A 26,181-nucleotide genomic window follows, 5' to 3' on the forward strand; every position below is an offset into this window, starting at 1 on the left:
TTTCCCTTCTGCTTTTCTTTGTTGTTCTTAGCTTTGGGTACTCTTTTCAGTCTTTGCCCCTGGGTGCAGGTTCTAGAATGGTGCCACCTCAAAGGTACTGAAAGCTAAGCTTAAAGAAGTACTTAAACCACCCAAAGGGTACCAAAGTGCTGATTGGTATTTTTAGAATACCTTTCCTGTCCCTCTTCAGTACAAAAATCTAAATTCCATGTGTGAGTAAGGCACAGAGTATTTTGCAGTTCTGGCTCTGGACTACACTGAATAAATACAGTCTTAAATCTGCAGCAGCTGCTGAAAGGTGGCTCACAGGATTTCTCTAGATTGCAGTTGCTTTGAGGTGTGTGCAACATCTCTTGGCATAATCTGTGATTTAGGTGCCGGCTGAGTTTCACATCAGGTTCCAAATTGCTGTTTATTTTCTCTAGAGACAAGATGAGCTCTTGCTGGGAACTGGAGGTCTTTGGACGTCTTCACAGCAAATCCATAACCTACAGACCACGTGCTCTGCGGTCATTTTTCCACATTTTGGCTAAGTGAGGGTTTTATCTGTGTGTAGCATTTATTTCTGTGCTGTGTCAGGAGTGCCTTGATGTGTCTCATGTTCATGTACAGGACTCTGGAGCTGTGAGCAAAATGGTTTCCAAACTGAGCCTACAACAGGGCTGCAGATTCCTCACTGTGCTCAGGACTGGTGCTTTGGGCTGTCCTAGGCACCTTCAAAAGGCTGCAGGGAGGGTGTACTGGCAATTTACTGGGGAGAAGGTAAGAAAGGGGATAGAGCTGTTAATGCTGGAACATCCTCTGAGCTGTAGGGTTGCAGGGTTTGGACACGAGGCAGTGGCTCTTGATTTCAGTTCTTGAACACTGCCCTGGTGAGCAGCCCTGAGCCCCTCAGTGCTCTCAGGGACGGGAAAAGCTCTGTGGGTGTGCCCTGTTCTTCTTGCTGCCTTTGAGGCTGTGGTAGTTGGCCCTGCTCTGAGTGTGCTGTCCTTCAGTGTAATCCCGGGGGGTTTGCCTTTCGCCCCCGTCGAGGCAGTCTTCTCTGAGGTCCTGACAGTGCAGCTATCAACAGCAAAACTCCTGGGAGTGCCAAGGTTCCAGCGCTTCTGTTGCTTCCAGGGCCTTTGTCTGTCTGTCCTTTAGGTTTTGTTTCCTGCTTAATCCTTGGTGAAGGTGAGCAGACAAGAAGATTTGCCCTTTGTGTGGAAGAAAAGCTCTGCCAACTGTCTGCTCTGAGTCATCAGGCAAATTTCCTTGTAGGGAGCCTGGGGATGGAGCAAATGCCCTTGAAGGCTGCATGAAGGCTTCTAGTTCAGGGCTGCTGGGACCCTGAAGAGCTGGAGGCTTTGTGAGCAGCTGGGAGAAATGGTGGATAGAGAAATTCTACTTTTCTTCCCTCCTTGCTTCCCCAGCAGAGCGATCCTCGCTGCTGCCATGTTTTCTCAACAGGATGTACTGCACTGAGTAGATCTCTACCAGTGGTGCTGAAGGGACTGTCTCAAGCTCTTTTGATGAAGTTTCCCCACTCAACCCCCTTTTTTCCAGCTCCTGCTCTCTTTTGAGACACAGTGGTTTGTTTTGTGCCCTCAAGAGAAGCTGGGTCCTGAACGCCCTGGTCTAGTGACCCTGCTCTGAGAGGACAAAAGCCACAGACCAGAGGTCCATCCCAGCCCCAGTGAATCTGTGATACATCACTGACGCATCTTTTTGTGGCTGGGAGATGCCTTGCCTGGTGTTTGAAATATGTTGATATTAATTACTGACTCAAATAGCAGATGCACGACAAAAATAAATATTATCCCAGTGGGAGGCTTTCCCTCCGCGGAGCTGAGAGGATGCAAATATTTGTCATCTTTCTCCTGAGTTCTGATGAGGCATCCTGATGAGGGCTTTTGTGTGCCACCTCCTCTGAGGTCTTTTGGAGCTTGATTCTGAGCAAAATCTCTTTGTAAGTAGCAGGAACATGGCTTTAGGTATGTAAAGCCATGTGTTTGTGTACGTGGGAAGCTTCAGCCAGTCTGTGTCTGTGAATCAGGCTGTAGGATTGTTCCAGTGGAGACAGAATGGTCACTGGAGGAGCTCTGGTAGCTCTTCTTTCTTCATCAGCTGTGAAGAGGACAAGACATGATGAGCTCAACTGCAGTAGCTGCGGTCCAGGATCGATGCAAGGTTCACAGCAGGGATATTTGTCTCTGGAACAGACCGCTTGGGGCAAGGGAGGTGTTTCCATGAGTGCAGATTTAGGATAAATGTTTGCAGGAGCAGGCATGCTGTTGATGACCGTGGCTTGAACACAGGATGAGTGATCCGCTAAAGTCTTCCTGGCTCCATGATCCTCGTTCGTGGCACTCCAGCAGTCTCAGCACCTGGAGAACCACAGTTTGACTTACTGTGATCTTTGTGGATGGCGGGACTGGCATTAATGGTTATAACTTGTCTTTGTGCTGTTCCTGTGGAATAGCTGCTATCCCTCCCCTTAGCAATTGCCTTTGAATGTGTCCTCTTCATAATGAAGACTGATAACCCAGAGCTGCCTGTCAAACCTCAGCAGCTCTGTTTATAGAGGCTTGCAATTAAAAATGGATCTCATATATAATTAAAAAGGATCACGTAGGCTTTGCGCCTTTCGTTCAAGAATAAAGAGGCTGCCATCTAGGAATCCAGGCAGAAAATGGAGATACTGACAGCCTGCTCCTACTTTTATGCTAATTGCTAATCATGTGCTTTGTTCAGTGTAATGCAGCAAGGATTGTGTTCATGTGTGAGCAGTGTAGCCATTTCATTCCGTGGAAGTGTTTCCCAGTAGCATCCCATGGGCAAATCAGGGGATACTGAATGCCCAGCTGTGAGTTTGTCACCTTGCAAAAGCCAGAAACTTGTGGAAGAAGGAAAGGAATCACTACAACCCAGAAATGGTGCAGGTTCAGGTGGCTGTGTCGTGGCTGCTTTGGCCCATGAAGGTGCAGCTGTGTATCAGTTGGTCCCCCTTGCTGCACCCTGAGGTGCAGCAAGAAAAAGATGATGTTCAGACTTCTTTGCAATGTGTTTTTTGTGTGGCAACCAAACCTTTGCAAAAAGCAAGTGCTGAAAATGGCTGTAGTGTGTGCTCAAGCACCTGTATGCCTGGGGACATGTACAAATGTGTATGTAGAAGCGTGTGTGTATGGAGTTGGTTTGTACTGTCTAGTTGGTTTGTGTCAGCAAAGTCCTGTTAGTGTGGTCTCCCAAAAGCACCTTTTGCATTGTGAAGACTCCAAGGTGATGGATAGGTCTGTACCTGCTGCTTTTTGAGAACCACCAGTTGGGTTGCTCAGAGGTTCCCTGATCCCATTCTGCTGTCATTACCAGGACCTGCACATGAGAAAAGAAAGGGATAAAAGGGCTTTGGGATGATGAATAGGTGGGGTAATGCATAGCCTGTCTCACACTCTTCCTTTTGGTCACTCAGGTTTATAACTCTTCCCAATGGTGTCCTCCAAATCGTGGATGTGCAGGAGAGCGATGCTGGGATTTACCACTGCGTGGCAACCAACACCGCCCGAAAGCGCTACAGCAGTGATGCCACCCTCAGCGTGGTGAAAGGTGAGGTGCTGGCAGCAGCCTCTTGGGCTGGGCACAGGTTTGCCATATAATCATCTTGTGTGGTGGAGAGCTGTGCTCGAATACCAGTGGCCTTCTCTCCTCCTGGTGTGGCTCTGCACGTGGCCAGCTTTGGTTAAAACTTGCAGAGAAGGTGTTTATGAAAGATTTCTCTTCGCTGTGATGGGATAAGGAGGCTGAGTTGGGAGGACTCCTTTGTGCTCTGGAGTTGTTAGAAGGGATGAGGCACCCTGTTTGCTCCTTGGGGACAGCAGCATTGTTGGTGGTGTTCTCTGCAGCGGCCTTGGATGGCAAGACAGGCAAGGTTTGGCATGTACAGACAAATGTGCTTCCCAAGCAAGCAAGAGAACTAGCTGGAGACTGGAGTATCTGGCAGGACTGTGCCTACCCCAGGTTGCCTGGCACAGTCCAGAAGGGGTTGAGCACAGTGATATCTGACTTGTGTTCTGAGTCCATATTGGTGGTGCTCTGCTGAGCTCCAGAGATCACCAGCTGGGATTTATCCTGGTGATACAGGCCTTTGGAGGAAGGCTTTGGGTGTGAGCTGTCTTACGCTTCCTGATCTGGGCCTCAGCCTCTGAGTGCATTTTCCTTTGTAAGCCAAGAGTGCAGTGGGCAGGTCTGGACATGAGAATGTAGCTGAGAGCATAAGTGCAGTGGGGGTCTCCAGACTCCAGCATCCTTCCCAGCACGCCTGGCTGCCTCCCCAGCTTTGTATAATCCCTGTCCTGCAAGTGGACAAACTCACCAGGGCTGGGAGTCTGGCTGAGCTGTCCATTCTCTCAGGACCCCCTGCCACATCTGTCTCCTGTTTGTGCTGACCCCAGTGTATCTTGCAGGGAGCTTTAACCTTGAAAGCTCTGAAATCCTTCCCAGACCCTTTCGTCTTTGTTTAGGATTGCGTTGCTTGACATTCTGCTCCCGATGTATTTTCCCAGCGATGGCTTTGCTGTTCATCCATCAGCAGGGAGTGTAATTAACTGTGGAGCCTGAGAACACACCTCTGATCAATGGATTATGTCGTGGAGGTAATCTGGGTGGAATCTGCAGAGAATTCGTGAGTGGTTGAATGCTCTGTATATAATTGCCAGCCCCTGCCAGATCCTCCGTGTGTTTAATGAAGCACGGAGCCGAGGGGAGCACTTCCTATGGGCAGTTCCACACTCCAGAGACAGCTCCCATGTTGGGTCTGGTGTGCTATTGATAACTAATATCGATCAAGCTGCAAAGGTGAATTTGATGTCCTTGGCATCATAACTGATTCTGCATAATTGCATCTTGTAGCTCTGCAATGTTTAATCTGCTTTGCAAATGGAGGCACTGGAAGAGGTTAAATGGGAAGAGTTCCTTCTGGAGCACCAGCCGGCCTGAGCAGATTTCTGCCTGGAGTTCTCACCCAAATCTCTCTTCTGCAGCACCACACCACCCGCTGGCTGCTAAAACAAATATGTGAGGTTGAGTTTTTCACCAGATTGAGCTGATAGTGATGAAAAACATGCCTGTTAAATCTCTGGGGTTTTTTATAATTGGGGAGAATATCTCTGAGACAGATGGGAAACTGCAGTGACCTGTGCAGGCTGCAAACTCCTCCACGAGTGACTGGCATGGTATTGATCCTTTTTTGTTTCAGCACTTCACCATCAGGGCACATTTTTTGATGCCTGGACTGGCTTGAGGAGTCTTCTCCTCCCTGTTCAGAAGCAGCTGATAATAGTTGACGTGAACTGGTCAGGCAGAAATCCTTTCCTAATTATGAGAAATAAAACCAAACTAAACCAAAACAAAGAATTCTAGGAAAAAAAACCAAAACAAACTGAAAAACAGACAACAAAAGAACAATAGTCTGAAATACAGTTATTTATTGTTGCTTATTTGGAAATTTCAGGGACCAATCTCCTATGTGTCTGCAGACAGAAGCAACTAAACTGCTTCTTCCCTCCCTGCTCCTGGCTAGGGACTCCTTTGTGCCAAGATAAGGTGACAGTCCAGCTTTTCAGTCCCACTGTACTTCCAGGACCCCTGGAAAAGATTTGTGCAGTGGGACCTCGTGTCTCCTTACCCACTGTCCCACTGGCAGTGCTGTGTTATGATGGTAGAGGCTGTGCTCCTGGCAGATTTTGGGGTCTTGCTGGTGATAATGCAAATGCTTCCAAGGATCAGGCCTGGCAACTTTTCATGTTCATGCCTCTGCCTTCCAGACAGGGCTGGATTTGAATGGGCTGTGCATAGCAGAAGAATCTGTTTCCCTATAGCTCTTCTGCCCAGTTGTCCTGTTCTCCCCCCTCTCTCCCCTGTTCCTGATACCATGGCTGGGAATAGTTCCATCTCCCTTATTAAAGGCCTTTTCCAAGTAAAACAAACGATTAATGTGACCCCTTTCTGTCATATCTGCACGACCTAAAAACCCCAGAAGTGTTGTTTCCCTGGACAGTGTGACTTCCCCATCCTGGGGGGAATTCCAGCTGTGCTGTGTGTCTGTGGCTGAGCACATGCTGGCCATCCCAGGCAGGGCAGGGAGCAGCGGGGCTGCAGATGTTTTGGCTGTGCAGACTTCATGGTGCAAATTTCCAGGCCTTCCCTGGGGAAGTGGCATTTGGAGCTGGAAGGGAAAAGAGCAGACGGGACAGCAGGATACAGTCACGCAGCCCTGAAACAGAGCCTGCTGCTGAAATAGGGGTAGTTTGGATTTTCCCATTGGATCTCCGCTGCTCCCCAGCGGACGGAGTGCCAAACACATCTGGCAGCGCTGTCCCTTCAGCCCTCACCTGGACAGGTGATGAATGAACACTGCGGCTCTCTCTGCCAAAAAGGTCATTAGGAGCTGGCTGTGGGATGCTTTTCCTAGGCTCCAGCTGTGCGTGCTGCCTTTCCTTGGGGTCAGCTGTGTCTTGTTTCTTGTCGCTTCTTCTTCTGGGAGCAGGCTCTGGAGCCCTACCCTGAACTTGTAGATAGAGAACTAATTCCTTATGTGTCCTGGTCATGTTCCCAGGTTCTTGACATATACATGGGCACGTTGCCACGCTTCATAAAGCAGCTCTTAAAGAAGAGTAGCAGAAGGGCTTGGGGAACATGACGTGTGGTCTCAGCAGGTCACTTTGCCTGTCACTTCGCTTTCCCCCTCCATGTCATGCGCCTGCTTGCTCTTTGTGTGTTTTCATGGGAATAGGGACTCCCTCTTGCTGTGTGTTTGCCCCTCAACTGGCACAATGTAGCACAAATAGCAGTCAGAAGCTGTGCTGCTGCAAGAACAGTAAACTTTTGCAAGGATTTGATCTATTCTGTTTTTAAATGTCACAAGGAGTGTGGCTCCCCCTAATTTCCACTGCATCTTCCCCATTGAATGAATGCTGGGATATCTCTTCTCCACAGCTAACCCAAATTTCACTTCCCTGTAATTCATCCTATTAGTTTTACTTGCAAAGCATTGGCAATCTTGAAAAAGTTTACGTTCCTCCTTATTTTTTAATCCCTTTGACTATGTATAAGCAGTGTGGTGTCCCCTAAGTGACCTAAAGAAAGTTAAACATCTTGGCAATTTTAGAATAAAATAGAGTTTTCTTCCACTGGGGTGGGAGAAACAAGTTTGAGATCCTGACCCCAGAGCTCCTTCGTGTAGATCTCAGTGTTTGTGTCTTTTCATATTTAGTGGGTATTGCAGAAGAATTGTCAAAGCACAGTCCTGGGAGCCAGGACTCCTGGGTTCTCTCTCCCTCTCTGTTGTTGGGCTGCTGAGGAGAATCAGTTCCTCAAAGTTTTAATTTCTGTAAATAGGGATAATGTAATAAATAACATTGGAGTTGCCCTTTGGAAGGGATGGGTCAGTCTGGAAAGTGATTATGGGCATTTGGTGCTGGAGGTCGTGGAGGGGCACATACAGAGAGAGGTGTGGAGATGTATCTCAGTGTGGGTGTGAGATTCCTCTTCCTTGTGCCCTCTGCACCCTGTTCCTGGTCTGTGCATGTGAGGTGGCCGTGACTGCTGTAACATGTATGGGAAAAACCTTTGCCTCAAACCAGGCTGGCAAGAATCAGAATCTCACTGTGCTGCAATAATGCAGGAACTGGAGAACAGAGCAGGGTGATGGGTGGAGGTCTGGGCTGAGCAAGCCACAGGAGGGGTCTCCCAGCAGCTAAGCACATCCCCCACAAGCTGGGATTTAGTGCCGTGTTATTAGAGATGACACTGCGAGGTTGCCGTTGGCAGAACATCATTTACGCTGACAGTTGTAGCGGCTTGCTGCAGCAGTGTCCCAGGAAAGTGATTTTTCAGCCAAATATTTGTATGAATGTGATAACAGGGACAGAGCTTGGAGGCAGCTAAAGCACCTTCAGGTTTTTTGTTCTTTTAGTGTTTGTATTGTAGTGCCTTGCAGGTACCAAGGGAGAGCCTGGGACAGGGGTGATTCCTGCTCCAAAGGGCTGTGGGAAAATACAGCTCTTGACTGGGATGAGCTTTAGGGATGGAGGGGAAGGTGGTGATGAAGTGAGCAACAGTCGCAGTTGGCCACCACCTTGCAGAAACAGACGTGCTGTTACCACAAGTGGATTTTCAGTCCCTGCATGTGTGAATGACGTGCTGGATGCTGGCTTGGCGCTCAGCCTGAGCCCTGGCCACGTGCTCTGCTCCCCTTGCAGCTTCCGACACAGGTACTGGGCGGCCAGGGGACAGGGAACTTTGGATTTGGGTCAGTGCTGCTCTGGGCTGACCTCCTTGACCTCAGTTGGGTGTTGATCCCATGTGTGCTGCCATCAATGTTAGTGTTAGAGGGCAGTGTTAGAGGGATGGTCCCACCTGGATTGGGGTGGTCTTCCTCTGGCAGGAACCCATTGCAGGGGCAGCAGGGCCCTGTGGGGTTGTGAGGGCAAAGCTATCCACAGCTGTGTATGGGCATGGCGTGCTTCTTCTGGGAGGCAAGAGTCATTGGAACATGTAGGGAGAGAAATTGTGGGGCTTTTTTTTTTTTTTTTTTGTTTTGTTTTTTTTAAAAAGCTCCACAAATTTGCATAACTAAGATTTCAGTAAAGTTGTAGCAATTATGTTTGACTGGGGCTGTTGATCCCATGTGTGCTGCCATCAATGTTAGTGTTAGAGGGCAGTGTTAGAGGGATGGTCCCACCTGGATTGGGGTGGTCTTCCTCTGGCAGGAACCCATTGCAGGGGCAGCAGGGCCCTGTGGGGTTGTGAGGGCAAAGCTATCCACAGCTGTGTATGGGCATGGCATGCTTCTTCTGGGAGGCAAGAGTCATTGGAACATGTAGGGAGAGAAATTGTGGGGCTTTTTTTTTTTTTTTTTTGTTTTGGTTTGGTTTGGTTTTTTTTGCATTTTTGCTGTGAGTTGTTGGTGTAACCAGCAAGTGATGCACCACCTCTGGAGAAGGAGACAGTTCTGGCCTGCAAATGCCATGTTCCTATTCCGTGTGCCTCCTGTACTGGACACAGAACTGTCACTTTCCCCTCTCTCCTTTTAGCATCCCGTTTTTCTTTGCCCTCTGGTCTCTCACATCACCAGCAGTTAAGCAGGGAACTGCTCTCCACTTGACATCCCAAAAGCTCAGCCATGAGGACTCTGTTTACAAGTGTTTCACAGCTCTGGTTTCCTGGGAAGCAGGTATCTGAAGCTGTTTGCATAATGCATCTGATGGATTCTGTAAAATGCTGTTGCTCCTGCCTGTGGCAGAAGGTGCTAAGCAAGCCATGGTAAGTGTGAATTCAGAGGATGGCAAGATCAAGGAGGAGATACACAACATTTCATGCTTAATAAATAGATCTTTAAAGCTAGAAGTGACCTTCTGCCTAACAAGCTGTAAACTTTAACTCCATCTCCCTTTTACTGAGCCTGGCAACGCTGGTGGGTTTGAAGCATGCGTGGAACAGGATTCAGCCCATAGATATTGGATGAAACTTGTGAAGGTCTGGTGCAGACGTCAGGCACCCATCCAGACACACAGCTCTTCTTGGCTGGGGTTCCTACAGGGCCAACATGCATCCACACCCCTCACGTTGCCGAGGGAAAACTGCTCGTAGCTCCAGTGTCAGCAGCTTACTCTGGGAGCCCAAGGGGAGTTCCAGCTCAGCTGTCTGTGAAGTTCCATGGGGCTCTGATATGCCACACTTCTGACAGCTCCAGCAGCCTACAGTGACAGAGGGTTTGATACAAAATGCAGAGCCCTCACCTCCCATTAAGCACAACAGCTAAGCCCGGGGATGGCACCAAAGTGAGTGGCAACAGAGGTGTCAAGGATAATAGAGCAGAACAAGGGATGTACGGCTGGGAATAGGTGAGCTGTTTCCAGGTCCTGAGGGGAAACTGGTCTAATCCACATGCAGGGTAGCTGTGCATGATGTTTAGAGCTGTCAGATGTGGCCAGGCTCGTGTGTTACTGTGCCTCCAGCTCCTGAAGACTAGGGATGTCTGGATTCAGGTTTGTGGTTTGTGGTCCTCTGGTGTTCTCCACATGCATCTCTTACTAATTCAGGTCTGCTGCGTTTTTGAGGCTTCCTGAAATAAGTGTCTGCTGGTGTTCGGTAAGGCTCAGACTGAAGCAGGGTTTAAGCAGTAGGCTCCATTCAGTTCTTCTCAGAGTCCCTTGGTGGTGGTGCAATCCTATGGTGCATCAGCACATCTGCACTACAGGGATCACACCTGGCCTGTCCCAGAGAGTGTGGGACAGGCTGTGCCTTCATGGGGAGGCTGAAGGCAGCTAGGAATAGAGACTATAATTAGGTCAGCAGCTTGCAGTGGGCTGCAGACAGGAAGGTTGATGTGGTTGGGCTCCTGATGACACTAGTTAATTATTAATCATTGGTGTTACAGCTGCTGAGGCTGAGGGCTGGCAGTACCCTCCGGCACTGACAACGTCCAGCAGCTGGAGTATGTTGGAAGGGTCTGAAGGCATAGCAAAGCTCATGGTGGTGTCTAATCCCATTACTTTCGTCGTGGGATAGACATACGGAGCAACCTTGTCTCTGTCTCTAAGACCCACCAGTACCTACAGGCCTGGAGGGTGCTAAGGAACAGGAATAGGAGGAGTGGGCCTGGGTCACAGGGGAGGCTGAGTCAGGAGCAGAGCTGTGCTGCTCTAAGCCCTCGCTTGGATATCTTGGATGCCAGAGATCACTCAGAACACAGCCGGGAGTTTGCCTTCAGTAACAGAGATGTTTTTGCCCAACTCTGTTTCTGGTGCAGCCAAGGGGCAATGCCACATGGATTGTAGACAAGAATGAGGAGCAGGAAGAGAGAGGAAGGATGGGATAAGGAGGGGCAGGTGGTGTTACCAAACACTGTCTTAATGTGTAGCCTTAGACAGATAAGGGTTCTCTGTGGCACCCAGCAAGTGTCCAGCCTAAGGGCTTTGACAGAATCTGTGGATATCAGTGATGATCTTTCCCCATGGAAAGCCAGCTTTTCTTTCAGACTTTTCCTAGAAAAACAGATTTGCATTGTCCTGAGTGAATGCAGATGCATCCATCTGCTTTTAGTTCTCCCTTCCAAGTTGGCAGTCTCGGTTTGCTGCCAGACTGTGTTACTGTGGGCTCCCAGCGTGTTGTGTGTTCACAGCATCGTTTTTGGGAAGCATTCTGTGTACCTGGCATCAGAGGGACCCCACTGCAAAATCCCTTCCCAGAACGTTCCTCTTTTCAAGGCTTCTCAGGACAGTGGATGCTGCTCTGGAAAAGGGAATGGGGCACAGCAGGAGCCGTGGCCACAGAAGGAAGCAGGTTGTGTCCTCCAGCACGGTCCAGGGCCTCCAGCCTCATCCCTCTCTGCTGTCTCTGGATGTGCCTGAATTGTAAATGAATCTGATGTTGCAAATAAATCTGAATTGCAAATAGATCTGATGAAATAGGTGTCAGCCCCTGGGAAACATCAGCCTCCGAACACAAGGAGGAAGTGACTGGAGTGAAATGGCTCCAGTCACTGAGGCAGGGTGAGTAAGGAGGAGTTTCAGGGTGACTTGTGAGCCAGAGCAGGCTTCTGTTGACCGTGTCTCTGTGTCATTTCTCTGCGAGAGGTAAAAAAAAAAAGCCTTACAGTTGTTTTTTTTTCTTGGAGCTTCCTCATGTATCATCCTGGAAGGTGATGTGCTGCCCTAGGATAATGACAAAGAGAGCTGGTGTAATGATGGTTAGAAAGGTGTGAGGATGTTCCCATTGAATCCCAAAGGCTGGCAAGCTTATGTCCCCAGGACCATTTCATGTTTACTGATTTTGGGGGGGGGGGGGATGGATGTCTGTATTTAAATCATGGATACTGTGGCTTTTGTCAAGGGTCTTCTGATGCTCTCTGGCTATTACTTTTGCACCTTTACTTCTGTGAATGGCTGTGTTGTGAACCCTGAGCAGATGGAGTCCCAGAGATGCTGAGAGATGTGCCCAGAGCAGCACAGTGACTTAGTGACAGAGACCAGGGGAGACTGGTCCTGCTGGGCAGCTGGGATATTATCCTGACTGGATGTCAGCCATGGGATGTTCCTGGTGTACTGTGGAGGTTCCTGTTGTAGTGGTGACTTTGCAAAGCAGCCTCTTGCAGCCCTTGTTTTTCTAGTCCATGTTTTTGGCAGCTGCTGGGGAATGGCTGGGGCTTACAGTGCTTTAAGGGCTCAGCTTGAGTAACATAAAGCTGTCTGGGTGTTAGGGTAGGGAGGCTGCTCTGCTGTTCTCTGCTACACTGAGGTACCTCTGCTCCTTTCTTCATTTCTCCTTGTTGGCCTCTCACCTGATCTAGAGGCTCAACTCCCTCTGTACACTGAGTGACTTTCTTATAAGGAGTTTGTGCAAAAATCTGTGAAAATGTGCCAAGAAAGGCCTATTAATCAGTACTTACTATCTAAAATGGTGACACTATCAATGCTGCTCCAACACAGTCCTTCTGTCAGGTCTCAGCATCCACTGTGCCCTGAGCTGGGGTTTCCTATTGCCTGTACTACATTCCAGCTCCATGGGCTGCTGCTTCTTCCTCCCACAAGTTCTCTGTGATGTATCTTCAGGCTTCTGAGGATTCAGATGCCTGAAGGCCTGAGGTGTCCAACCTTCTGGCCTGTGGCAGAAGCCAGAAGAGCCCCAGTTCTCAGAGCTCTCTGCAGTGGGGCCGCCTGGCTGCGGCTGCCGGGACAGCTCCTCCTGTTTATTTTGTCTGGCTCTGGCTTGGAGTGGTGCAAATGGAGGCGCTTCCAAGTGCTCTGGGGAAGCGAGCAGGAATTCGTCGTGCAGTCTGGCTGGCTCCCGTCCCTTTTGGCGTGATGAGGAGCAGTTCCAAATGCATGTACGCAAACAGAGAGCCAATGTTGACAGCTTTACAAGAGCTGGAGTGGTGGGTAAAGCACACTCCGACTGCTTTGCAGCAGAATTAAACATACCCTGGACATACAAAACTCCATAGCCTGAAGGATCAAGGGTTTGGGGAGTGGGGCAAGAGCCCCCCTGAAAATCCAAGGCAGCTCCTGGAAACCTGCCACTCTTCCTGGGCTTCTGGTTACAGAGAGTTCAGGGTGTCAGCTTGTGGCTGAGCTAGTAGTACATTAAAGGATTTAATTTCTGAGCTGAAATCTGTCAGCTGTATAAAGAAGTTGAGAGGAATGAAAGAGTACTGCCTGATGGCCCCTTTGCCTGTCTGGACTGGGATCCATGTGCTCCCAGGGCTTCCAGACACAGGATGTGGAACTGGGGAAGACATTGGACAGGCTCTTTCTCAAGCCGAATGGGAAGCTGTTCCTAGTGCAGCTTCTCCTGCCACACTCTGTGGAGAGACCCCAGAAGCTGTGGCAGGTGGCGGTCTGAGGAGTGTGTCCAGGTTGTAAATGGGCACTCCTCATCCAAACTAATTAATCTCTCTCCATCTTTTTTTAATCAGAGAAATGTATTTAGACTGTTAAATTCTCTGTTTTTCATGTATATGCAAACAGGAGAGGAGCAGGTTTTATGAAGTGTAGGTTGGACATATATTTTAGGATCTGTTTGCTGACTTCTTTGTTGGAGATTTTAGGATTGTAGTTTTGAGATACAAGTGCTGTATGTGGAGGTCTTTTAATAACACTAAGAAAGTGATTGAACTATGTTTTAATCACATGTTCCTTTGTGTGCTGCTTTAAAGATGACGGGATGTGTCACTGCTCTGCTGTAGCACCAACTTAGTGAGGAAGAGAAACTGCCCATTCCAAAACATGGAGATAAATTCTTCCCTGTTCAGCTTTTCAGTTCAATGTTTGCATTGACAAATGCATAATTGCTTACAAAACCTTTGGAAGACATGAGGTAAAAAGACAATACAAAACTGATTTATTGAGCTCATCTGTATTATTGGGCAGAAATAACTTGTTATGCCACTACACTGAGCAATGGAAGCTGAGTTCCTTTTCTGCCTCCCTTCCTGGATGACTCATGTGCTGACACAGACACTCCACAGCTACCTGGGAAGGGAAGGGAAAGGAAAGGAAAGGAAAGGAAAGGAAAGGAAAGGAAAGGAAAGGAAAGGAAAGGAAAGGAAAGGAAAGGAAAGGAACATTCCTGTGAACATTTCTGGTGCTGACACAGTGTACTGGGACAACCTCTGCAGTCCCAGTACCAAAGCATTGCTTGTGCTGGGGTTTCTGCTGAGGCACACACCTGAAAGATCCTGCAAGGCTTGGGAACCAAAGGCTGCAGAGGAGGAGTTCTGAGAGAACTAAAGTTTGGAGAATTGGGTCCATGATCTCGTAACCAAAAGTCATCCCATCCTTCAGTGACCGGAAAACAGAACTTGGATCCAAACTGCTGCAGGCACCAATATAGCACAGGTGGGAGAAAAACCCCAAAAAGTCAATGGTAATTTTCAGAAAGGATATGTGCTTGCATTTGGGGATAAGAGGAGGCAATTTTTGACTTAGGATACTTGGGAAGGCCTGATTTATGGTGTTAAAAGGGCACCACTCACCTTCTCTAGTCACCTATGAAAAGTGCCTCATGCTAGTCGTTTTTGCTTTCCTCTTTGCAAAGCTGTGCCTTGCCATTTTCAGATAAGAATAGTTAGAAAAGAAGAAATGCCTATTGTTAAACATGCTCGGGTATGAGATCTGACATTGTTTATATTGCCCCCAAAGCAAATATTTCCTAGTGTTTGGATACAACCAGGCAAGAGTCCTGCCTAGAGATTTTACATGCTGGTTATCCTGTCCTGAAGTAGAAATAAATTACAGATAAATTTCCAGGGCAGTGTAAAGGGAGGAGAAAGGCAGGTCTGGAGGATGTTTTTCTCTTCCACAGTTGCTGTCAGCTTTTTCCCTAGTAGTCCAGGAGGTCTGTGAGTTATTCAAGAAAGGGGAGAGAGCTGGGGAGTGGGAGTAGGACATGCTGTGCAAACACAGCGCCCACATTTTTGAAGGTGTGTGCTTTGCAATGGGTAATTTGCTCCTTTATTGTCTGCAGAATAACAGCAGTGACAGCATTGACTTTCTCTAATGAACAGCTGCTCAGTGCTAGGATCTATTCCCAGAGGAGGCTAGCAGGGATGAATAAGGTTTCATGCTCCTCCTCCAGAGAGGGTGAGAAAGTTTGCAGAACAGAAGATTGTTGCTTGATTGTTGGAGATCTCCAAATCATGACCTGCTGAGAGCTGAATGTGTCGCCATGCAAGTCATGCTTAACCTTCCAGCACTTTTGCCGAGGCAGGGTGTTCATGGAATCAGGAGAGAGGTGTTAGTTCCCATCCAAGAAATCATCCTCTTGTCACTGCAAGCGACCATCACAAATTGGCTGAACAAAAAGTGTTTTCCTCCTGTTGCACTGCCTGAATTCTTTGCTGATACTCTACACTAACAAGAGCAGGGAGACGGGAGAGAATTGCTCTTGAATTATGGACGCATTAGAGACAGAGCCAAGTTATGAACTCTTGGAGCTGGAAATCACGGATGGATGTTATAACTCAAGCTATAAGCTGAAATAAACATTTTGAGCTTTGTCCCAAGCAGCTCCCCTTGGTGCCTCCCTTGACATCCCTGCTCAGAGTTCACCTTCGCTGTGAAATGACTCAATTGGATTTGAGGAGATCAGGCAGCCTTGGGAGTGGACTGAGGTGCATCTGGCCACTCACTCACAGGTTTCCTGTTCTCCCCTCTCCATCTCCTTCTGGGTTTACAGCACACATGATCATAACTGCTTTGTTGTATATCCTCTGTGCCTTGCCTGAACCCAGCTCCAGGCACTGAGGGATGCCTGTGAGAGCAGTGGTACCACCAAGTGGAGCACCCAAGTTTGGCTAATCTTTCCTGTCTCATGATAGGAAAGTAGAAAAACACATAAACTGAGAAGTCCTCTGTAGTGAGTAATTTGGAAGCAGTAAACTGCAGGCAATATATCGAAATATTTCTGCAGCTGATTGGTAAGTCTGGTCTCTTGGTCTGTGGTAGCACTTTTGTTGTCTCCCAATGCAGGGGTTAATGAACTGTGCAGGAAAGGAGCTGCCTTCTCAAACTCCTTCAATGCCCCAAGAATTTCCTTCAGTTGTCCCTCAGTACTCCCAGTGATCCCAGAGCCATTCCTGGCACCCCATAGGTGTTTTCTCCAGTGAAAGAGGGTAAAATTGATCCATCTGGTTCAGAAGGGCAGAAAGTCCACAAAGGCCTCTATGATGGCAAGTTTTGATGTGAATCCATGGGTTGTGCCTTGGGCTGTGCAAAGCTTTTGTCTGGAGCAGCTCTGCTGCTTGGAGAGACAAAACAAAGCTGGCAGAGGGGGAGAAATCTCAAAGCCCAAGTTTTAAATAACAGCTCTATGAAAGCTTTTAATGCCTCAGAGCGGCCAGCACAGTGCAGATGCATTCAGTGACCTGTTTTGTTCAGGCAGTGAAAGACGTCTTGGAAACTTCAGCTCTTTTTTTCCTTTGGTTCTGACAATATTGCCTGACAATTTTCACCTGAAATTGTCTTAATGGCAGTGGAGACAAAAACCCTCACATTGGTTTTACTCTTTGATGTGTGCTGGAATCCCCTGTGTGGAAGTTTTCCTGGTTAGCTGAGTACTGTTCTTGGGAACTCCTCAATGGAACACAGTTTGTAGGAGTGAACTTGCGATCCATTGTGTCCAACCAGCCTAGAGAGGTGACAAGGGAAAAATGTGCTCCAAGTGGGCTCAGTTTGAAGAGAAACTTGACTTGTGGACTTGGTCTGAGAGACCCACAATGGAATACAAAGCTGGAGAGAAATGTGTTTGTGTGAGCAAGAAGTGTAAGGGGCATTCATCCATGCACACACCCAGGAATGCACTGGGAAAGCAAGCAGAGCTGTTTATGTTTGTAATATAATTTTCAGTAATAATCAGTTGTGGGGGCTGGACTATTATGTTTTCCCAAAAGTTTTTCAAGGCTGGAACTACGGTAAAACCCTTTCGTAGTGACTGACAGCACTACCAGGCAGCTGTCAGGGACCAAGTGACATGGGACAAGTGCCTTCAGGTGAATCTTCTATAACCTGTGAAGTGCCTTTGCCAGTCAGCACCTGGGGCCATGCACCTGATGGAACAGATGAGTGTTTAAGTCAGGTTTGAGGAGCTTTCTCTCTTTCTCTGCCTTAAGCTTGGTAGAGAAATCTGCTTGGAAATCTGGCAGGGAATATATTACCATCTGGCTGGTGTTATTTTTTTACTCTAGATTTATTTTTTCCCCCAGCAGTGCAGAAAAGGACAGCTTTTTGCACGCAGGCATGTCTCAGCCATGTCGTGCCCAGCAGGTATGTGGCAGCTGGTGGTGTTGGGTAAAGAATCTCACTCCCATCATAGGCTGGAAGTCTTACCATGGATATTCCTGCTCCCAGAATGTGGGGTGTCAGCTGCTGCCCTGCTCGTTTTCATCAGAAGCTGCCATGGCCCCGCAGGCGATGACCAGTGGGCAGATTTGGCTTGCTGAGCCCTGTGCAGGGTGAGCTGGACCTGAGCCTGGGCTGTGTGGAGATGTGTGACCTCATCCAGCCTTGCTCAGCACAGAGCAGCTCCTCACCTGGCTCCTTTGTACCACTTTTCCCAGCTTGCTCATCACAACTTACTGGGTTCTCCAGAGTCTTTCCAGCACTGTGGCCTTCCCTGCAACGTCTGCTGTAAAACCCTTTTCCTTTGTTTCTGATGCTTTTTCATGTGTTTCCTTCCAGATCCTGGCTGGAAGGCTCCTTGTTCTTTCTCTGACGTTGCCTCATCCCTCTGTGCCATATGGGGTAGAGGTCTCGCACTAACAATGTGCAGAGCAGCCTCACCCATGCAGCTGGGCCTCACTGGAGTCCCTGTGCTCAGTTCTTGTGCAGGACTAATGATTACTTGTGGATTTTAGTGCTTTGTTGAACTGGAGCTGGAGTTAAAAGATAGTTGCTGTCCCAGAGAGCCTTGAGTTTCTCTTATCCTTGAGCTTATGTGCCTGGAAGCTCTCGTGCCAGTTTTTGCATTACGCCCATTTTCTGTCTCAGTAGTTCAGAGTGACCAGGATTTTGATCTGTTTGTCAGTGAATTCTCGGAATCCATATCTGCTGTGTTTTCTTCCAGTCCATTTGCTGTCCCCCAAGTTGTCCTCCTGCAGCCAGGCGTGCTGTCTGTGAGGCTGAAGGTGTCTGTGGATGTGGATGATGGGAGCAGCAGGGGATGTGACAGAGCAAAGCCCTGGCCAGCCCAGGAGACTGGGTTTGCCTGTCCACACCAGCCCCTCTGTGTAGGGTACTCGTTCCACTGGAAGAAGGACAGCTGGCCTGGCTCTTCCCTGCCCCAGGGCAGCTCCTCTTGCTGGTATTTGCCCAGGGCTGGGGTTGGAGGTCAGCATGGTCCAGCCACTGCCCCAGGTCAAGCACTGTGGGTGCTCCTTGGTCTCTGCTTCCATCTGCTGGACAAGCACTGGCTCCTGCTCGCTGCCGGTTTCCCTTGGTGCCTCCTTTTGACTGTGCTCATGTAATAGTAGAGATGGAAATCCCTTTCACGCACGTATGGACTGCAAGAACATTTCAGTGTGGAACCAACTCTTTGGCAAGACTGCCCTGCTTAGATTGACTGGCACTGAGCCTGGGGCTGGGCTGAGCACAGCACATTCAGTGCAGCCCTATGTGGCCTGCTGCCATGCAGGCAGCTCTGCCTGTGAGGCTGAAGCTCCTCTGGGTTATATCCCCAAGGAATTCAGATATGAGTGAGTTGTTTGGATGCCACATGAATGGCCCTTGAGGGTCTCCAGAACTGACCAGAGCAGGTGCTAGAGGACAGCATGTTAAAAAACTGGGCAGGGAGGACATGGTGCTTTCCTTGGACATCTCCCTGAGCATCTGACAGTCAGGGTCCCAGTCAGAGTATCCCAGTCAGGAACATTTTGGGCTGGCAACAGTAATGATATCATATTTAATAGTCCTGGTAAATGTGTCCTTTATGAGCTTGTCTGAATCTCTTGGATTTTGAACTCTGCAGCATCTTGATACACTGAGTTCAGAAAGGTCCTGCTTTTATTTGTTTGAGACCTGCTGCCAATAACTTTCATTGCAGGCCTAAGTGTTACTGGTACTACGTGACTCCTCTACAGTTACTTCTCCCTTCATGAGGACAACAACAAAAGTGTCCCCCAGAGTTAGAGGTATTTGAGAGAGCTGGAGGAACTGGTGAGGGTCATGAACAGTTTGGTCTGCTCAAGTGCTCCACTTGTTTTCATCTGACAACAGAAATTTGGCTGCTGCAAAGGCATTTCCTTGACCTTCCCTTAACCTCTGCTCAGCAGTGGGCAGACACAGGCAGAAGGATCATTTCAAGCAGAATATCCCCATCCCATTCTCAAGGCATTGTGCAATGCAGCCTGGAGACCTTCCTGTAAACCTTGCTTGATTTAAGTGTTGGCTCTTGGTCTGTGCACGTACAAGCTACACACCATTGTCTCCTCCAGATGTGCTATGACTGATCAGTCTTTGTGCCTTCAGGTGAAGGTCAGGACACAGCCATGACCTCTCTGTGTTGCAGTTTACAGTCCAGCATCTGGCTGTTAGAATTTCTTTAGCCAAGTGACTGGATTTTTTCTGAGCTGCTCCAATGCCTTGGCGAAGGGTGAGTTTTGGTGTTCCTCTGAGGACAGCAGTGTCTTGTTTCATCTAATGAATGAACATCCATGTAGCAACAGTTCATGAAGGTGCTGGGTTGAAACTCTGTTTATTTTCCATGTGAAAATCCTGACATTAATTTTTACTAGGGCCAGCATGATTAGAGTAAATCTGCAGGGCAAATTGTTCATTTCCTTAGTAAAAATATTGTAGTTGTGTAAAAGCAAGACCTGTTTTTCTCCCCCAACCAGGCATAAACCATTTCCACACATGAGACTGCCCAGGGAAGCGCAGCTGGGGAGCCAGGGCTCTACATGCTCTTTTTTTCCAGGAACTTGGAAGGACAGACTTCTCTTTTCATTTTTGACATTAGGTTCCCAGCCAGCAGGAGGAGATGTCACCATTGTCGCCGCTCCAGAGAACACCACGGTGGTGGCCGGGGAGAGCGTGGTGATGGAGTGTATGGCAGCTGCTGATCCCACCCCGTTTGTCTCCTGGATACGACAAGGTGAGTATGAGGAGCAGGACTAAATTTTCATTGTCCATAGGAACCTGTGGATACTACATTCTAAAAATCTATTAGAAGTGGAGAAATCTGGGGCAGGAAGGGTGCTTGTAACATCAATACCTAATGACACAGGTGGTGTCGCAGTGTGGGATGTCCTTGCTAAAGTGGAATTATTAATTAAATCTTGAAGGTTACAAAGCACGCATTTCAATTTATAGTTGTTTGACCTGTGCCTGGATGTCTTTTGATCTAAATTAGTCTTTCTTGTGTGAACTGGAGCAGTAAAGGTAATGAGATGGGGTCAGGTGCCGCTCCTCCCCGCACTCCAAGGTTACTGGGGATTCTGTGGAATCTGCCATTGCACTGGAGAAGTACCTTGTATTATCTTGCAGGATTATAAAACTTGATAAGATCTGTTAATCCTGTTACTGGGAGGTTTTTGTTCAATGGAAGGATCAAGGAGCTGCTTAGATCTTGTCAGAGGTGTATGAATGAGCCAGGCTGTCAGATGTTACCCAGGGCTGATAGCCAAAGTCACGAGTTGGATGCCACTGTCACTTCACTGAGAGTCACATCCATCAGGTGTGTTTCAGAGGCACTGACTGAAGACATTCTTGGTTCAGAGGTTGATTCTCCCCCAGAAAAGGCTCTCAGCCATTTTCATAAATCCGGGTCACAATTTAAGACTTCTCTCCCCTGTAACCATTTATTGTGGATGGTTTTCAGCCCAGATTTGTCCACAGGTGGTGATTTTAGCATATAAAAATACTTCCTCTTCCCCACAAAAAAGGAGCAAAAAAGCCTTGGAGGATAACACTTTGGAAATCAAATGAGCAAGGATTAAATGTTATGGCAGAAATGTTTCTAGTTTATTCCATGCACTTCACAATTACAAATGCTCAGCATTCCCCTGCTAGATCGCTTACTGCTTTACTGAAAGCTGCTGATGCCCATGGTAAAGTAGATATTATTAGAGCTAATTATCATTATGAAAGTTTTTTTAAGGAAGGAAGACAAGGGTGGAGGGGGGAAGGACTGGTGAACTAGTTCTTTCCATGCTTTATTTTGAAGTGTTTGCTTGGTCCCAATCTCCTTCCTTGTACGGACTCCTCAATTTAAAAGGATGGACTAACAGTGCAAGTCATTCTGAGTTACACAAGTTTCTTTCCAAGCCTTCATTAAGGAGCAGGCTGGGTTACTGGACCATCAGTCGTGTGGGGAACACCAAGGATGTACCTCCAGGTTGCCAGTTTGGCTCTTGCCAGTCTTGGTGGTGTCAGCTAATTGCTACCATCTGGAGTCAGTTTTCCAACCAGCTGCTCCAGTGCAAACGGGGTGTGCAAATTGTCTGCTCTGAGTGTGCAGCCACTGAACAGCGAGACCATCTGAAGACCCCCAAAATGCAGGGAGGGGGCAGAGGATCTGCTCTGAGCCACATTCCCTGCTGGTAGTGCTAAGACAGTGCAGCTGCTTGCAGTGGAGGTGGGGATTTTGTCCTGTGTGAGATCCAGGCTCAGCTGAAGCTGGAGAGGTTAAGGCAGGCAGTGCTGAAGTGGTGCTTCTGCAGGTGGAGAGGGACAAGGTCTGGTGGTGCACAGGTACTGCACAAATTGGCTGGTTTTCCCCATCTGCAAATTTGTGCCAGACCTCCCTTCCAAGGCTTTCCTCAGCTTGTCCCCAGCTCTTGACTCTGTCTCCCACACTCGTTCAGAGGTACCAGTGCCATACCCCCGAGTTTCTCACCTCAGAGTGATGCTGAGAATATGCAGTGCCCAGCATCAGCCTCTGCTCTGTCTGTGATGCTGAGGAGTCCAGGGCTACTTGAAGTTGTTAGAAGGACATCTTGGCTTCTGGCCAGTAATATGGAGCTGCCCTCTCCTCCTTCCCTACTCAGCAGTGCTGAGCACTCAGCCTGGAGAATAGGGAGAAGGCAGCTCATGGCCCATGTCTCTGACATAAACACCAGCGTCCCAGGGAGAACCAGGTGTCTTTCTGACACTTCACAACTAAGCTGTGAACTAGGAGTGAATCAGGAAGCTCAGTAAATCTGGGTTCACGTCCAGGACACAGAGGAGGAGGAACCCCTGAGTTGTCAGTGATTCAGCAGTCTTGCTGACATTGCATGAATGAGTGAGGGGTGGAGGTCTGTGTGTTTGTGATTGGGGTCAGCAGGCCAATCCAGCAGCTTTTCCAAACCGTGTGTTAGCACAGCTTTCCCGTGAATGTGCTATTCCTAGGGCTCTCATTGCAGGCACACCCTAGGCATCAGAGACTGTTCTGATCCAAACCAGAACTTTTTGGATTACAGGCTAAACTAAGCCTTGAGCCAATGATGGCTTGAGCTGGCTGTCAAGCACTGAGGATTGTCCCTGCAGGAATCCTCCTCTGGGCTGGTATTTGGGGTTCTCTCCACTCCCCAGCTGTGAGTCTGGTGTTGTTTACAAGGCCTCATAAAGGGCAGCCTGGGGCTCCCTCCCACACCTGGTGCATGTTTCTTCCTGCAGATGGAAAGTCCATTTCCACAGATGTGATTGTGCTGGGCCGGACAAATCTCCTCATTCCTTCCAGCCAGCCCCATCACTCCGGGGTGTACGTCTGCCGAGCCAACAAACCCCAAACCAGGCAGTTTGTTACCGCCGCAGCTGAGCTCCGTGTCCTCGGTGAGTAGAGAACAGGCAAATTCCCAGGTAGAAATGCTGACTAGGTTGCTGTGGATTGGATGGTCCAACATCCGGCAGATCCCCAAGGGTTGTGGCCTTTGTGGCCTGTGCTGGTTAAGATGGGAGCCAGGTTAGAGCCAAGAGGGCCAGGTTGGGATAGCTCTCAGTGGGAGTGTCACCTCTTGAAGTTGGAGTTTAGTTCCTGGTATTTACTGAACCATTTTATGCCTTATTCTTGTTCTCCAGGGTTCCCCCTTGGAAATCTCTATCAGCAATTAACTTTCAGTATTGTGGAATCCAGCAGGGAGAACAGCCTAGGATCAGGGAACGCATCACATGATTGATACAGAATTTATTTTTCCTTTTGGACAGAGTCTAAATTAAGCCTCTAGAGTCTGCCTGGCAAATCCTATCTTGTAAGCAAAGCTGCTACTGAATAAAACATAGCACCGAGTGGGGAGGAGAAGGGATTTGCTTTGCTATCTTTTCCTCCTCCTTCCCGCATTAATTTGTCCTCTCTCCTCCCAGCTACTCCCAGCATCTCCCAAGCTCCTGAAACCATCTCCCGCACCCGAGCCAGCACGGCCAGGTTTGTGTGCAAGGCAGAGGGAGAGCCAGCCCCCACCATCCACTGGCTGAAGAATGGGGAGCCCATCCTCTCCAACGGGCGCGTGAAGGTGCAGAGCAGCGGCAGCCTTGTCATCAACCAGATTGGCCTGGAGGATGCTGGCTACTACCAGTGCATGGCTGAGAACAGCCTGGGCATGGCCTGTGCCACTGCCAAACTCTCGGTGATCGTGCGGGAGGGTTTGCCCAGTGCTCCCAAGAAGGTGTCGGCTGTGTCCCTCTCCAGCACCACCGTTCTCGTGTCCTGGGAGCGACCGGAGTACAACAGCGAGCAGATCATTGGCTTCTCCTTGCACTACCAGCGGGCTGTGGGTAGGTGTCACCTTCCTGAGCAGCACAGCTGTGTCAAAGGTACAAGGCACAGGTTGACCTTCTTTCCCAGCTAGTGACAAGTGTGAGGCAATTGCCTTTTCATTGCAGGTAAAGGAATTTTCTTGTGGAGTCAGCATCCGCCAGTGACAGTGCCTGTGGATTAGCCAATATATTCTAACTTGTTGATTGGCAGTAGTGTGTCCACATAGCTGAGTTGTCTGGATTCTATGGGACCAGCCACTGCTGATTTTATACATATTGATTTTGTATGCATAGAGTGGGATTACTAACAGTGGTATTGACCAGCTGCATTGTGTACAGGGGGAATCGCTAAATTATCCACACCCAGAATATGCAGTGAGGCACTTGGCTCTCTTGGGGTCTGTCTTCCCAAACAGCCAGCAAGAAACTGAACTGTTGCCAGAGCTCCTCTGAAAATTAAGCTGGTAACTGCAGCTGCTTCAGCATGGATTAAGGAGTTTGAGTCAAAATGGAGACATTAACATTGAGGCATTGGAGTTTCTGCCCAAAGAAATCATGTAAGAGATGAGGCTGTGCAGGTGCTGGGGAAATTGGAGAAGATATAGTGATTTTTAAAGTGGATTTAGTCTGTGGACCTTGTAAAGTAAGTGACTTTTTGAGGAGTGTCTTGGCAGTTCACTGACCTGCTGATCAGTGTTTCCTTGGCTCTAGGAACAGATAATGTGGAATACCAGTTTGCTGTCAATAACGACACCACTGAGCTGCAAGTCAAGGACCTGGAACCCAACACCAACTATGTCTTCTACGTGGTTGCATATTCCCATCTTGGAGCCAGCCGGACATCCTCTTCTATCGTTGTCCAGACCCTGGAGGACGGTGCGTTGAATTAGATGGGTACTGGTGCCTGGAAAATGTTCCTGGCCTGGTTCATGGTGAGCACTGAATGTGCTATGGAGAGTAGTAGCAGCTCCTAGAAACCTAAATCTGCACCTTGGTCTCATCATCAGCTTGGGTGATAAAGGTTATGTAAATAACCTGGCTGATGGTGGGGCCCATGAAAATCCTTCGGGAGTTGCAGTCAGCTCCTAAGGGCTTTCACCTAACCCGTGTGATATTGCTCCAGGCTTGACTCTGGGCCAGACTGGATTTTAACTCGGAAGACACATCTATTGAAATTTTTAAGGGTGGAAGCAGTCTTGAGGTCAGATCCCGTAAGAGCCAGTAGTTTGTGTCAATATTACCATTTATCACATAGCATGTTGTGAGCATAAAGGCAGAGTGCCAGAAGCACAGCTGCCCAACGGGAGGCCATGCACAGCTTTCGGCAGGCTGCAGGACAGAGGCAAGCAGAGATGGTTTTGGCAGACCTCGTGTGCATTATGTGCTTTTAATGCTCCTGACGTAGTGACCTGCGTGGTCCCATGTGTGTGTCTGAAGCCTGAAAGACTGAGTTGAAAGCATGAAAGCTGCCTGCAGCCCAGAGCTGTGGTTCTCAAGGGAATGAGGATTCCCAGGCTGCAGTTCGGATCTGTGAGCCATTTGCTTTCGTGTCTCCTTTGTGCCCTACAGTACAGCACAGGCTGAGAGCTGATGTGTGCCCCCCTGCCCAGTTTGCCCTAGACATGGGTTCCTTGGAGCAGTGTGGCTGGGGCCAGCAGGCTCTGGTCAGCCTGAAAGTGGAACAGTTCATCATCTCCCCTCCCCAGACACCCCTGATGGGCTGTGGGGTGTTGGTTCCCCCGGGACACCAAGTCACCAGTGGCTGTGGCAGAGCCAAGGTAGTGGCCTCCAACCAGCTCAGAGAGCTGCCAGAGATGTGTTGAGGTCTTGCTCTGGTCTTTGCTGACTTCTCTTGTTCTTTATCCAGTTCCTAGTGCAGCCCCTCAGCTGTCCCTGTCGAGCATGACTCCTGGTGACATCCGTGTGATGTGGCTGCCTCCTCCTCCCGAGCTGAGTAATGGCAAGATAACCAAGTACAAGATCGACTACTGCACCCTCAAGGAAGGTGAGGGAAACACTACTGGGGAGTTGTGTCCTCTTCTCCAGTGGTGTTAACAGCCTGTGATGTGGAGGGGAGGTGGTGCAAGGCTGAAAATAGAGGCACCCCTTCTATCCAAGGGAGGAGAACTCTCATAGCCTGACTCTGTCTGGTGGTCATGGCAGTGCTACTCACACCACCTCGAGGTGTCTTTTCCTGTGATTGTGGAGGAGCTGTGTCCCCAGGAGAATGGCCTGACCCATGTTTGTGCTGTCCCAGGAATGCATGAGCAGCCCTTCACTGCCATCTGCACTGTGTGTGTTTTGGGGGAAGAGCTTTATGCTGCTTGGGGAAGAGGGGTAAATGCTTTCAATTTCCTTAAAATGGAGTCTAATCAAAGTGGTCCTTGTGGAAAAAAAACCAAATATCCTGGCCAGGTTGTGTTACTCTATTGCCGAGTTTTATCCAATTTATTTACTTTGTCAGACACGCTAAGCAGGG

General features: G+C 48.7%; 1 protein-coding gene across 4 annotated transcripts in view; it reads left to right on the forward strand.

The window, feature by feature from the left end:
• IGDCC4 (immunoglobulin superfamily DCC subclass member 4) overlaps positions 1 to 26,181 on the forward strand; it is a 56,273-nt gene that overhangs the window by 9,237 nt on the left and 20,855 nt on the right. For 2 of the 4 annotated variants that reach the window (XM_017736299.1, XM_017736300.1), the window contains exons 3-9: positions 426 to 533; positions 3,449 to 3,582; positions 19,987 to 20,121; positions 22,626 to 22,781; positions 23,310 to 23,720; positions 24,414 to 24,578; positions 25,570 to 25,707. In XM_017736299.1, the coding sequence (XP_017591788.1) occupies positions 426 to 533; positions 3,449 to 3,582; positions 19,987 to 20,121; positions 22,626 to 22,781; positions 23,310 to 23,720; positions 24,414 to 24,578; positions 25,570 to 25,707 (1,247 nt within the window). The remainder of the gene's footprint in view (positions 1 to 425; positions 534 to 3,448; positions 3,583 to 19,986; positions 20,122 to 22,625; positions 22,782 to 23,309; positions 23,721 to 24,413; positions 24,579 to 25,569; positions 25,708 to 26,181) is intronic. The other 2 variants (XM_017736307.1, XM_017736314.1) reach the window with 1 other exon arrangement.

This window comes from Corvus brachyrhynchos, unplaced genomic scaffold, assembly GCF_000691975.1.
Source record: "Corvus brachyrhynchos isolate BGI_N302 unplaced genomic scaffold, ASM69197v1 scaffold200, whole genome shotgun sequence".
NCBI classification, from domain to species: Eukaryota; Metazoa; Chordata; class Aves; order Passeriformes; family Corvidae; genus Corvus; species Corvus brachyrhynchos.